A 15,181-nucleotide genomic window follows, 5' to 3' on the forward strand; every position below is an offset into this window, starting at 1 on the left:
GCAGCACACATACAGTGCAGAGCAGCTCGGCCAAAACTGAAGAAAAACTAAACTGAAAAGTAACAACAAAGACGAAAAGAAATGAAGAAAAACGATCAAAAAAGAGAGCAACTCTGCACCAGGCTATGCCCACGTAAGTTAGGGCCCCCTGGCAGCTGCTGTGGCCGGCTCACGCCAACATGGTCTGAACTCCTGGGAGAACTCCTCTTTTATAAACAACAGCTCCTCCTACTCCAGGACATAACAATTACAATAATTTCTGCAAAACACATCACAACCATCCTCTTTTAACTCTTAACTCTCTTTTAACTGAGCTCTATGACTCTCGAACAAGAAATATTAACAGTCACCTCATACAGAGGCTCTGCCCCCCCCCCGACCCCTGGGGCCCCCCGGCCCCCCCGGGGCCTGGTCCATCCACGAGTACTACCACAGACCGAAGGTCTATGTGGTACAACACAGTATGGTCGTGTTTATATCCTCCATCCACAGAGCAAGGAACAGTAGGGTAGGCCCAAACATGACCGGCAGGGTCCCGTGTCACGAAGTTGACTTGTGGAAAGCACAGTTCCACTGTAGAATATCGATATTTAAATAATAAAACCTCATTTTCCCATACGCTTCTGTAATAAGACGTTGAGGTGTAGAAGGGGGGCCGTCGCACCTTCCCTCCCCCCTGCGGCCCCGCGCCAGCCGACCCCCCCTCTGTGCCGCGGAGTGGTACGGTCCCGGAGTGACGCCGCCGCTGGCTGATCGTGAAGGGGAGGCTGTTGTTTGTTGTTTTGCCGGAGAGTCCGCGGCCGTTGCGACGCTTGTGCGTTTATTTCAGAGTTAACGTTTGAAGGACACGAAAATAAAGGTGTGGGGGGGGAGAGAAAAAAAATCTAAATCAACCTTAAGTCGTGTTTGTAGTCTGCTGCATCGAGCGAAAATAGCCCGGAAACGGCAAACATGAAATGGATGTTCAAAGAGGATCACTCCTTGGGTAAGGGAGGAGGGGGGTGCTGTTTTCACGGTGACAGAAAATGTCCACGCAGATACATTTTCTTGAGGGGCGAAAATCCTCTATTTAGGCCTGTAGGAAAATAATTGGGGGTTCATCGTGATTTAAAACCCCACTTCGGAAGACGCCGGGCACTCGGACCGGCCTTCCCGTCAGGCTTTTTTTTTTGTTTGTTTGTCCGGAGAGGAGGCTTCGGTTTAGTAGCTAGCTGCGTCGACAGCGCATCCACGTCAAGTGTTAGCTGTAAATATGATTGTCAGCTCCTGTAAAAGCCGATTCGCTCGTCTCCGCTTAAAAAACAAAACAAAAAAACCGATGTGTTGGTTTTTCGTCGCGTCTTTTGCCCCCCACCCAAAAAAAAAACCCCGGGCGACGACCTGTTTTCAGGCCGGTGGTGGATAGCGACACATTGAGCCGCTAAGCCTCCATTGACTTGACTGCAGCGGGACGGTGGAGCCCGAATGTGTCTGTCTGTGCCGCTAAACTTCACCTTTTCCTCCCTCCGCGCCGGGTTTGAACCGGAGGCCCGAGAGGCTTCACCGGGACCGAAACGAAAGTTGTTTTGGCCGAACAGTCGCAGGCCCTTTAGGCCGACTTAGCACCTCAGCGAAGCTGAAATGATTAGTCACTAATCGGTTAGTCGACCGGCAGCTATTGTGAATATCGAGTAATCGTTTCAGTAAATACAAACGCAACGCGTTCCAATTTTTTCAGAAGTCTTTAGATTTTTCCTGTAATGCAAATTTTAATTTTTCCATAGAGAACAAGGTTCATTGTCTTTTTTAGCCATTTTCTAAATTTGCTAATTGAATTTACAGTTTGTTCTTTGTTACATCTTCGGGTTTTCGACTGGTGGCCAAACTAAGGCTGCAACTAGCGATTATTTTCGTCATCGGTTTTACTTGAGAATATTTCCTTGATTAATCGTTTTGTGCATAAAGTGTCAAATGTTTTCCATTTTAATTTAAAACAAATAGCGAAAAAATGCCCATCACTGTTTCCCTAAAGCCAAAGGTGTTGTCTTGAAAACATAGCTTGTTTTTTCCAACCAACAGCCCAAAACTCAATGATATTCAGTTTAGAGCTGCAACGACTGCTCGATTAATCGATTCGTGCATCAACAGTAAACTAATCGGCAACTGTTTTGATAATCGAATAATCGTTTCTAATTTTTTTTAAATCAAAATTTTCAAACATTTGCTGTTTCTGGCTTCTCAGATGTCAAGATTTGATGCTTTTCCTTGTCACATATGACACTAAACTGAATATCCTTTGTGTTTTGGGCTTTTGATCCGACTAAACAAGACATTTGAAGACATCACCTTGGTCTGTGGGATATAATAACGGCCATTTTTACTAATTACTCAACAAATATAATATGCTGATTAAGTTTCAGCACTAATTCAGGTTGATATCACATTAAGAGGAAGAAAAGCAGCAAAAATGAACAGCTGCGAAGCTGGAACTGGGGAATTTTTGCTGAAAAAAAATTACTCTTAATTTTGCTGATGCATTTTCTGTCGATCAACTAATTGATTAATCGACTAATCGATGCAGCTCTAGGTCAGACCAAACAAGACATTTGAAAACATGATCTCGGGCTCTGGGAAACTGTGGCAGGCATTATTTGTTATTTGTGACTTTTTATAGACAAAACAGTTAATCGGCAGATTGGTGGATTAATGAAAATGATCATTAGGTACAACCCATTCCCTTCTTTGAGTCAAATTATGATTTTTGTCGACAAATTGACTAATTGTTTAGACAAAAATGTCCAAAATAATGAGAAATGCTAGTTATAATGACATAAAACCAAGCAGGCGGAGAAATCTTTGCATTTGTGAGTTTGAAACTAAACCATCTTAACTTTTTGAACTCGTCAAATTATGATGGAGTAGCCGATGATGACACGGTGAACGTTTTCAGAGATTTAAAAGGGGCCTTAATGCTCAGTTTACGTATTTGTGAGCACAGTTGACATGTTTGTTTTGAGAACTGATGTGTCGTTCACAGGTGCTGAACTTTCAAATGTTAAAAGTTTTAAGTGAGAATAACGTCTGGCCTCTCTCCACTACAGTGATACTGTGAGTCTCAGTTTTAAGACTACATTACCCATAAACTCCACTGCTTCCTGTGAAAAGAAGGAAGGTATCTCTTATGCAGACAGTTGCTGCGTCCCAGTTTTGTACACTAATTGTATACTATATGTACTATATAATAATTGTTACAGTAAACAGTTTTTGCAGTTATTGTACAAAAAAAAATTCTGAAAAACAGCAAATCTTCACATTTTAGACACTGGAATGACTTGTTAAACAATTCATCGTTTATGGAATTTTTTTTTTTTTTTTGATTCACTTAGTATGTAAATTTAAGTCAAGAAAATGACTGGACGGCTCGATCCTTTCAGCCGGTCGCAGTGACTCTTAAACCACAGCGACTGTCTGTGGACCTCACACCTCAGCCGTCAAACATCGATCTTTGTCCGTCACCGGTTGCCTCTGGTGTCTGTACTGAAGTGGAAGTACTCAATAAAAGCCACGTGCTCCTGTTGTCATGTAAAACATCCGCCTGAGTAAGACGACTGTTTTGCTTGTTGTCCCGCAGAACATCGATGCATAGAGTCAGCCAAAATCCGCAACAAGTACCCTGACAGGGTCCCGGTGAGTGAAACTGATGTGACATCGCATCTGGAAAAGGGAAGTGTTGTTTCAGTATATGTTGCCTGTTGGTCATAATCACGTCCGTTTGGTTTGTCAGGTGATTGTGGAGAAAGTGTCCGGATCCCAGATAGTGGACATCGACAAGAGGAAGTACCTGGTCCCCTCCGACATCACAGTGGCTCAGTTCATGTGGATCATCAGGAAACGCATCCAGCTGCCCTCAGAGAAGGCCATCTTCCTGTTTGTGGACAAGACGGTGCCTCAGTCCAGGTCAGGGCCGGGACACTGGAGGGGTTCTTAGTTTTTACGTTTTACTTCAGAGGTTCCCAGTTTTATTTTATTTATTTCTCTGACTTTAATCATCATTTAACCAGCTAGTCTCGTTGAGATTGAGACCAGAGAGCAAGAAAACATTCATGACCAGGAAAACACACAATCTGCAAACAGAAATAACACAACAAGGACACAAGTAATAAAAACAACTGCAAGAGTCTTAGAAAAAGCATTAAAAAAATAAAGTTTAAAGCTTTATTACAGTCTCCAAGGGGTATGAAGGTCTCTAGTTTGAGGGCAGCTTACAGTTCGTTCAGTTTAAAAGCAGCAAAGTACCTGAAACCAGCTCCGCCAAGATTAGTGGGAACATGAGGAATATCTGAGGTGAAGTGCTGCTGCTGTAGTTACAAGATTTAAATACTAAAATAGACGAGAGGTAGTCTGGGAGCTTTAACATTAAGAGATTTATACACGAGTATCGCGAGAGGACAGTGTCTTCCGTCCAACCCCCGTGATAAAGAGAAGAGCGATGAGAGTGAAATTTGTACGACGATGAACAGGATTTAGCTGCTGGAAGTGTTGATGGGGCAGCGTGACAGTACAGGATGTCTCAGTAATCGAGTACGGACATTAAAGTTGACGGCACAACAGTTTTCGGGGTTTGAAAAGGACATACCCCCTTTAATTCTGTACAGGAAACCGAGCTAGATTTCTCATTTTTGAGTCAAATGTTGAATATGAATCTCGAATGACAAGTTCCTGCCGAATTCCTAAGTATTTACACGAGTCAGCAAGAGTGAACTCGGTACCATTTAAGGGGGGTATCGGAGTCACCGTTGGAGGTGGAGAAGACCACGTACTTGGTCTCTCTCTGCGTTTTAAAAACAAGTCTGTGATAAAGAAGCGATGATTTGGAGACCGAAGACCAGTCAGAGCCGGGGGCTGGAGTGGAGCCCGGGGACACTGAGGTACTGAGTCCCCGGCCCACAGATCAGTCGCTACCGGGCCCCAAGGAAGCAATGTGACTCGGCAAAGAAATCTAAATGACATACACCCTTATAGGCTATTATTGGCAATTGTTGCGGTAATTCCATTGAACTTGGTGCAGTTTGTACCCTGTCATGTCCACAACAACGTTATACTGAAGTTCAATAAAAGAAGGTCGCCAGTCCGTCATTCTCTCTCCCTCTCATTTTCTAACTCTTATCAACGGCGGTTTGCATGTGGGCAGTATAAATGGAGAGAGATCACGCCTGAACACGCGAACCCGCAGACAGACGGAGGTCGATCGACAGGAAATTAGTTGGCCGCTATTTTGATCATCGATTAATTGTTTCAGTCTTCACCTCTCAAAAGTCAAAGACGTGAAGCTTTTTCTGTCATACGTGATTGTGAGCCGTATATCTTATATTGGACTGTTGGTCGAGTAAAACCAACAATGTGAACACGTCTCCTTGATCTGAGAGAAATTCTGACGGGCGTTTTTTTTTTTTTTTTTTACTGTTTTCTGACATTTCGTAGACAAAAAGATTAATTGGTTAATTGAGAAAATAAACAGCTGATGAATCTATCCCACAGTGTCTGTTTATTTTATTTAATCCTGAGGTTTCTCTCAAAACAGACGATAGATTAAATTCATCTAAAAGCTCAGTATCTCTCTCTGTTTTTAAACAATTTAAATTGGTCCGTATCACGTTTTCCAACAACAGTAGTTGTTGAACTTGCTTAGTCTGGTATGTGGATGAAGCAGATGCAGTTATGCACAGAGTCTGGTTCGGCTCGGGTCTGATTTCATTAACCGTTTAAATTAAGACAGAACCAAAATTTCTCCTACAAGCTGAATTTTCAAGACTAAATCAAGTTCCTTTAATAGATGAACAGGTAAAGATCAAACCCTCGTATTGTGTGAAACATTATACATCAGTTTACCACACAAGATGATGGCATGAGATTATGTAGTGCCGCAACCAACTAACGTTATTTTCATTATCGGTTAATCTGCTGATTATTTTCCAGATTAAACGATTTATGTTTTATTCTGTCAAATGTAAAAAATAGAGAAAATCATCCGTCGCAGCTTTGCAGAGCCCAGAGTGACGTGTGTCCAACCAAAAGTCCAAAACAGAATTCATTTACTGTCACATATGACAGAGAGAAGCAGTGATCGACCAGTTGAACGAGGAGTCAGTGCAGCTCTGACCTCAGGCCAGGTTAGACAGCTGGACTGGGTTAGTCAAGTTATTTTTCACCTGTAACTGGTCTACAGTACAAATGCCTTCGTGGTGATAAAGGTTAGTGGAGATAACACTAGAGTCAAATCATATTTATGGTTTTTATCAGCGGGAGCTCTGTTTAATTTCGGACGTCATCACAGGCTGGATAAAGTGACGCTGTTCTTTTTCATTTCCCCTGTGGCCTCTTATCTCCATTTGGTCGTTTTCATGGTGGAGTGTGGAGGTGTTGTCGGCGCTTCTTTCCACAAAGTGAAATCCTACGAGTGTGGCTTTGTAATTGTCTGAAACATCTGGACACTGTGGATTTGAGCAAACTTGAACTCAAACAGGAGGGAAATAGTGCATTTGTCGGGGACTGTTTTCAGAGTATTTGGGGGAAAAGGAATATCAGACTTTGATACACGCACGGTACTTGTTGGCAGATAAATTCACTGATATTTTGACGATTAGAAAGATACAGAATAAGAGCGGCCGGTGTCACTGGTCATCCCGAGCGGCGTGTCTTTGGTAACGCTTTGTCTTCGCGTTTCAGCATCACGATGGGGCAGCTGTACGAGAAGGAGAAGGACGAGGACGGCTTTTTATACGTGGCTTACAGCGGGGAGAACACCTTCGGGTTTTAGATCCAGATGCCATGAGCGTGGCCGGCCTTACCTGCGGCGCCGCACGGCCCCACTGACACCCGCCTACATCTAATCACAGCCCCGACTCGGCCCCCCCCGGAGACAGCGAGGGAAGCCCCAGAGAGATTCGGTGACATGAACGTTACAGAAGGATGGACTGACTGCTCTCCTGACTAGATAAACTTAAATGAGTGCACCGGTTTGTTGGTTCTGGCCCATGTTGCACCAGTTCTTTATAGCTTCATAGATTCAGTTGTGTATAGTGTGTTACATTTCAATTATTATTTGTTTGATGTTGTGAATTGAGTGTTTTAGGAGCAACCTTGATTTTTTTTTTTCTTTTGTTTTTTCCACATTTTAAACGATAAGTGTGAATGAGTTTTGCTTTCAGTTTTCCTCTTTAAAGACGATATTTAAAAGAACTTTAATTTAATTATTTGAAGGTAAGGTAGCTGGATGACCTAACCAATAAAAAGATAAAAATTAAACCTGGTTGTTTTGTTTTTTTTTCTCCAAAATGGCAGCACTGTAGTAAATCTGATTTCATTTGAATTATTTAATAGTTTATTTTCATTATTTTCTCAATTAATTGAACAATTTAGTATATAAAATGTCAGAAAACGGTGAAAAATGAATCCCAGGTCACATCTTCAATTATGTGGTTTTGTCTGACCCACAGTCAAGAACCTGCTTCTACGTGTCTGTGGGGCCCGTTGTCTCATAATCTGTCCGTGGCTGTAGGACATGTGGAGTTAAAAACAGCAACTATCTATTCATTAGTTTTCATATTCGAATACTTAAACTTGCACTTGAAGGTCTGTCTATACAGAGTGTGTGTAAGACTGTCAGATGGCCTGAAGAAAGATGATCTTTCCAGGCTGCTTAAAGCTATGTGAGTGGGAATAAGGAAGAAAGACGATATAATAAAGGATTCATTTATGACAAATACGTAATAATACGGTATAATGCAAAAAAAAAGTACCAGCAATTTTTCTGTAAAACTGTGGCTCAGTCAATTTCCTGTTTTCACTTCCTCTGCCCTAAGTGGCCTTTCTACGAACATGACAAGATCCAACACTTCAGCAGTAATCAGAGAATTCTGCTGATTTTAGAATACAGAGGAACAAGCCGCCAGTGATGCAACACACAGTTTCTCAAGAAACTGACATTTGGGCTGCTCATATTCTGCTTGATGAATCTTGGAGACCGTTCCCCCTTTTATTTTTCTCAGACGCACCCTTGAGCCTTGGGAAAAAACTAATCGAGCAGCATTGAGGGGACCAGAGAGAGGAGTGAGGTTTTAAAAGAGAAAAGTAATGAAGTATAGAAATTCAAACCCAGGGGCGGTTGTTTCTAGAACCGGCTGGACCGGCTGGACCTCCCTGGGCCGCCGTGTGCTGGTGGAAGTGTGCCGAGAGACCCGGTGCCGGATCAGTAACCACGACCCTTGTGACCCTCGTTTGATTCGTTTGCTGTGAAATCATTCAGATAATTAATTGGTTTCAATGCAAAAAGACTGATGATGAAGCCGAACTGATGGACCTTGTTTTCTCCTGCAGCGAGGGCAACAAGCCATAATCGAAACCCGGTCCGCTCCTGCTGCTACAGCAACGCGTACGGCAACGTGCAGGAGGTAGAGCAGGCCGACCGGCGATCGGAAGGTCGCTGGTTCGATCCCCAGCTTCTCCCGTCCACGTGTCAAAGGACGCTGAACCCAAAGTTGCCCCCGGTGTATCGTCGGTGTGTGAGCGTTAGAAAAAGCTCCATGTGGGTGAACGTGGCCTGTTGGTGCAAAGCTCCCCGAGTGGTCGGCAACACTAGAAAACACCATCTCCTACTGTAGTTTGTTTTGTTTTCATTGAGACGACATGTTTATAAATCAGTTTTATACAAAACAATTTTCCTCACGCATGTCTAATGTCTAACACATGCATATGCAGTTACTACTAACATTATCTTTAACGTCGAAGCTGCAGCTCCTTCTGCCGCCACTGCTGCATCCACCTTCAGTACAAACACTACCGCTGACATAGATACATATACAAACCGTATATATCCAGAGTCAGCGATGCTGGAGTCTCTAAAAGTGGATGTTGTGTTGCAAGATTGGATATTCTTGCAAAGAAAAAAAAACACCAAAGCCGTCTGTGAGAATTTTCACTGATGCGTTCAATGTCGGCAACTTGCCAAATACATAAATTAAGAGCATTTCCTCATTATGTGCACAGAAAACGTTGTCTGGTTGTCATGACATTTCTCTCCAAAAGCGCGTTGTGCCGTTGCAGATAAGGTATACATAAATTTTCATTTCCAGGAGCCAGGGTTGCCAGAGACCCCCTTCTTTTTCGTAGAACATACGTGACGGAAACTTTCTTTGTGTTTTTGATACGTGTTATGTCCTGGTTGTTTCTTTTCATGATAATGGAAAACAATGCAAACCACGATGAAGGTTGGTATTGAAAGTTTGAATTACGTTGAATTAATGATGAAATCTAAGATCATTTAACTCACATTGTTTAAAGCGCTGCTACTCCTACTTTCCATTTTGTGTTAAGCTCTTATGTCTCACTTTAACAAACTGAATCTGGGTATTTTATTTAAAACCAGCAAGGAGGGGAAAAAAATGGAAAGTTCTTACTCAGAAATCAACATTTGTATGTGGAATGAAAAAGGTGAACTTGGTGTGATAGTTCTTTATCACCGAACCGCGACTTCTTCAGAGTCTGTGTGTCACGCTTATTAAAAATAATCAGCAGAATCACAAAATAGACTCAGGCGAGGAAGTGAAAAAGACACCAGCAAAGACTCCCACTCCGCCCATCCCGTCCCTTTCTTCCCACTGAACTCAACCGGTGAACTGCTAGCACCACCGCTAACGGTAGTGGCACCGGCAGTTTTATCTGATCCGGCTGCAACCACCACCGCTTCCATTATTATCACTCCAGCCGTAGTGGGGACGTGACTTACTGTTGGTCATTTTTCTATTATACGTGTGTGTGTGTGTGTGTGTGTGTGGAGGCCGGGTAGGTGGGCAGTGGTGGAAGAAGTAATCAGATCCCTTACTTAAGTAGAAGTACTAATACCACACTGAAAGCACTCTGGGTGTCAGTGGTAGTATATGTTATATCGTTTGATCATTGTTACTCTTGTATTCATATAAAAGCCGGACTTTACTGCAGTAGTCGGTCGAGGCCGAGGGACGGCAACTAACGGTTCTTTTCATTGTGGATCGAACTGCTGATTATTTTTCTGAGTCAACTGATCGATTGTTTGGCTTGTAAAAATTCAGAAAATAGTGATGGACGCCGTCGCGGTTACCAGGAGCCCAAAACGACGTCTTCAAAATGCTTCGCTTTGTCAACAACAAAAAGTCCAAACTTCAAAATTATTTTAAAAAAAAAACAACTGAAACAATTAAAAGGAAAAGCAGCAAATCGTCACGTTTGAGAAGCTGGAACGATGAAATGTTTAGTAAGATGAATATCAATGTCAATCGACTGATCATTTAATCGACAAATCATAATTTAATTTATCATAAAACGTCCCATTTTATAAGCACTTCATGTGTTTTGTTTGCAACAAAGCACAGTATTACCCTCTGAACTGTAGTGAGGTTGAAGTAGAAAGTGGCCTGAGAAGAAAAGACTGAGGTACAGTACATGTACTTGAGTGCTTGAGTCAATGAGAAAAGGTGAGAAAGATCAGGCACCTTAGTGAGGGGAGCTTGGTTAATAAAAGGCGGGACGGAGGAGTACCACGCTCCTCGCATGTGATGTGCACACCCAGATGCAGAAACGCGGCTCGAGTTTTCAAAGTCTGACACCGTTCCCCAAATGCACGGTGGGTCACGCAGCAGGTGGGTCACGGTCACGAAGCCTAACGTGCATATGGACGGGGCTGGGTTTGTGTGTGGCGTCTGTGGGGGAACCTGAGGATCCGCTACGCTGACCACATAACACCGGTCATCGCTCATCCCTCCCGGTAAACAAAGCCGATTCTCTGTTTGGATTCGGATGTCTTAATGGAAAGCGAGTTCGGGGTTTATTGGAGTGACTGTCACGGAACAACACGGTGGATTAGTGGACGTATAAACAGAGCAAGCTCTCTCCAGTAGACCGTGGCGGAGGGATGAGCGCGTGACGAGCTCTTAAAAATGCCTCTCGGCAAAGATGCATCAAGAGAATATGTCACGTTTCAGTTGCTTAGCAGACGGCGCTTGCGTCGCTGATTTCCCTCCAAAGAAAGGAAAAATGCCAACAAGTATGTACGCTGGCATGCAAAGGCGGCTTTTTTCACCCTTTAACAAACAGCGACTTATACCAAAGTGTGTGGTCCCAGCTACAAATCCTGAGGGGTGCAGTCGATGTCAGGAGAATGTAACGTAAAAAGAGAAGCAGCCGTGAGAACCCCCCATTTATTCTGTTTAGAGCTTTTTGCAGAATTTTCTTACGTTAAAAACTTCACATTTTCTCCGTAGCCCTCAAGTAATGACATCACAGAAACGAGAAGAAGGAGAACCACAGAGGGAACAGACGGCTGGTTTCTTAGAACATAACTCACTATGAATGACACAGGATTTATACATGAGATGTGTATAAAAGGGGGCACGGAGCAGTTCTCCAACACAGATCAGACCAGATCAGGCTCCCATCCAAACAGAAGAAGACGCACTGTCTCTGCCCAGGAACCATGAAGACGCTGTTGACTCTCGTACTTCTGACTCTGATCTGCCTCCTGCAGCACACCTCTGCCAGTCAGTGACTCTGCTTGGTTCCTCTGAGAGCTTTCAGCCAGTCTGTGGTCTGGGCTGCGCTAAGGAGGCGAGGTAGTAAACGTGTTTTTTATGTGTTCACAGATTCGAGAGCATCGTCTTTGATGCTGTCTGGAGGATGCTGTACAAGATACAACACAATATTCATTCCTAAGGCAAAGGTGAAGCACGTGGTGATGAACTCAAGCTGTACAACCAAAGCAATTGTGTAAGTACACACAGGAAGTGTTATTGAACAGAACAAGTGTTGTTACTGCAGTTCCTTTACTTAAGTAGAGAGGTGTAAAAAAAAAAATACCCCTCTGCAAGTAAAAGCTTTAATCAAAAATGTTAGCATAGTAATGGCAGCTAAATGTCCTCAACAGTACAGTACAGTAACAGTATAACGTTTAGCAGTATATAAGTATCAGATAAATCTAGGAAATGGAAGAACTCAAGCAGAGTGCTGGACCGTCAAAATGCACAAGAGCGCTCAGGGCTCCAAAAAACTTGATTTCTTAAGTACTTCTCTGTAATATTGAATATTTACAACTGAATAAGCAACAAATTTAACATCCGTAAAAGCAGTGAGAAAAGCACAGACAAAAAAACAGAAATTTCAATAAGTAATGCTGTACTCCGTTACAAGTAAAACTCCTGCATTCAATATTTTACTTGAGTAGAAGAAAAAGATAAATTAATTGTAATAATCCATCATATTTTAGGCACGATCATATCTTTCGTCTGGAAAACATTAATCTAAAAACTAACTGGTAACTGTAGCAGTCAAATAATGTAGTGGAGTAAAAAGCACAATATTTTCCTCCTAATTGGAGCTGACGTAATTCTTAAGCATTGAACCTGAGTAAATGAAATTAGTTACTTTCCTCCTGCTGCTGTGCGTTAGTATTTTCTGCATTCAAGTTTAGATGCAAATTCGTGTGTGGTAGTTTGCAGACTCTCTGCAGGGGGGAGCTGTTCAGTCACTGTGCAACAGACCTGCAGCCCTGAAACCGAGTGATGATTGGCTGGGGCCGGTTTCAGGTGGTGGAAAGAAACTCGGGGCACTCACTCTGTTGTGTTCTGCCATGTGATACTACTGCTACACTACATTATCTGGCATCTAAAGTAACGGGTTACTCTGCAGATTGTGATTTTTACAAACAAAACATACGACTAGTTAACAAAATATGATGCATTGTTACAGATTTAACTACTCAGTATTATGTGAAATAGTTCAAATGAGCTCCACCTCCACCAGCTACAACATTAAAATGTTTCTTACATGTTTATGCATCAGTTAAAGAAGAGAATAGAATCCATCCTTTTAATAAATGAATAATGTGATAATATAATATACATGACATGGGCCATATTGCTGCATAGTGAGTCCTTTTGATAATTTTAACCTGCATTAACTGATTGTTTTGGCCACTTAGAGGCAGCTGAAACAAGCTGTAAACACTATATTCACTTGTTACCACCTGTCAAAATGATATGACTAACATGTTAGTAAACAGTCGCATATTTACGCGTGCGGCAGATACAGCGCGACATTCATTTATCAGTCGTATTTGTATCCACCTGTAGAATCCAAGTCCAGTGCTCCTTCTCTTTGAGCTCTGGTTTGGTCTCCACCAGCTCCTGAGGGAAATTGGTTCTTTAGCTGCTAAATGCTCCACTACGTGCTTCTAACACTGGACAATATGTGTTGTGTTTTTTTTTTTTTTTCTTACAGAGTCATTACAGTGTCTGATAAGAAGTTTTGCATTGATCCCACCTTGACCTGGGCGAAGAAATTGTTGTCACAATCTGAAAATTTAACTATAATTATATAAATAATATAATTTTCAAAGCATTCAGAGAGAGTCCGGGCTTTGACTGGGCCACTCGAGGACAGTCAGAGACTTGTCCTTGTCCTTGGCTGTGGGCTTCAGGTCATTGTCCTGCCGAAAAGCGAAGCCTCGCCCCAGCGTCTCAGGTCGCCTGCACTCTGGAGCAGGTTTTCTTCAAGCACCGCTCTGTATTTGGCTGCATTCGTCCTTCCCTCAGTTCGGACCAGTCTCCCCGTCCCTGCCGCTGAGAACCCCCCCACCCCCCCACAGCATGATGCTGCCTGTTTGGCAAACAGCAGGCTGTCATATACCTCTTACTCAGAGTGGCTTCTGTCCAGCTGCTCCACCATAAAGACCTGACTGATGGAGAGCCGCTGAGTCGGTCGTCCCTCCGGCAGGACCTTATATACACAGGCGTGTGTCTTTCTAAACTACAGGTGGACTCCAATCAAGTTCTGGACAAACCTCTCAAGAATGATTAAAGCAAACAGGATTGAACCTAACCACAGTTTGGAGCCACAGTAAATGGTCTGAATACTTTAGTAAATGAGAGATTCAAGTTTTTGATTTTAAATAAATTTGCAAAAATGTTATATTTTTGTGTGTCATTTTGGTTTATTGGGGGTTGATTAATGGGTAAAAATGTTTGCAAAAAGTGAAGGGGTCTCTTAATATACAGTGATTGGTCTCAATACTTGCTGAAACACATGAGCGCACAGTGAAAACTGGACATAATCTACACCAATAAAGTAATTTAATGTTTCCTATCCTGGGCTTTTTGGACAAAGCCTTTGTGCATTATTTTACTGTAACATATTACACAGTAACCTCTACATTTGATGCAGCGCTTCAGAACAATCAGATTACAGATTTAAACATAGCACACGGGCTTCTTGGAATTGTATTTCACACGTACGAGACCAAAACTGCAAGGTGTCGCACTGCTTCGGCCCCACGGTGGTGAAGGGCTGCTACGAGCTTTACAAACCACCAGGCGTCACTGTGTCGCCTGCTTTAGGCCCAATTTTTTCCCAATAACTTAACATAAACATACATGTTAATGCAACTTAACATTTTCTCTGTTCGAAGAGTCAGTTCTTCAACTGACATGAGGAACTTAAAAACTGCTGAAGCCATTTTGAGTCAATATGAACAAAACCGTGTGAGGCTGTGAGTCCCGGGGACTTTGGGAAACTGTAAGTGTGCATGAGTAGGAAATAAATTCAATACTTACCTTCATCACGGCTGGAAACGACCATGACTTAACTGAATATGTGCGAAAGACACAAAGCAAGTTTACATCATGAATGTTTTCGAGTACAAAACCAGGAGAGTTTTAACTGCTGGGGCGTCTGCCTGTGGGCCGCTTCGGTTTCTTTGAAAACTTCATCGGATGAGTTGTTGAAATCTCAGCAGCACATTTATTCGGCTCATCATTTCAAGTCAGGAGACCTCGACTTAGCACAACTCATGTTCAAATTCTTAAGTGGACTGAAAATAAAAACTAGACCTTCTAGGGTGAATCAACTTGAAATTAACGTTAACGTTTGGGATCGTCCTTTCTTCATCTCCAGCATGAACAAAATCCTTTTGACCCCTTGCCACCAGCTACGACTCCGACTTTACATTTTTTCTCTTAAGCTCTCTATGTCTTACTTCGTGCACATGCATCCTCGTGACTCTCATTCTCAAAGGCTTTTCCTTGATCTGCTGCGGCTTATTTGTACATAACTTCGGAGAAAAGCGTCTGCTAAATGAATAAATGTACCTCAACTTCATCAAAACAAATCAATGAAACGG

At 42.6% G+C, this 15,181-nt stretch overlaps 1 protein-coding gene across 1 annotated transcript; it reads left to right on the top strand.

Moving 5' to 3' along the window:
- The first annotated feature begins 708 nt into the window (after positions 1 to 708).
- LOC120793811 (gamma-aminobutyric acid receptor-associated protein-like 2) lies at positions 709 to 7,288 on the top strand. Its single transcript, XM_040134232.1, has 4 exons — positions 709 to 985; positions 3,611 to 3,666; positions 3,764 to 3,936; positions 6,706 to 7,288. The coding sequence occupies exons 1-4, from the start codon at positions 952 to 954 to the stop codon at positions 6,794 to 6,796; spliced, it is 354 nt and encodes a 117-aa protein (XP_039990166.1). The 5' UTR covers positions 709 to 951; the 3' UTR covers positions 6,797 to 7,288.
- Positions 7,289 to 15,181: the final 7,893 nt, after the last annotated feature.

The sequence above is a fragment of the Xiphias gladius genome, chromosome 1 (genome assembly GCF_016859285.1).
Source record: "Xiphias gladius isolate SHS-SW01 ecotype Sanya breed wild chromosome 1, ASM1685928v1, whole genome shotgun sequence".
Taxonomy (NCBI): domain Eukaryota; kingdom Metazoa; phylum Chordata; class Actinopteri; order Istiophoriformes; family Xiphiidae; genus Xiphias; species Xiphias gladius.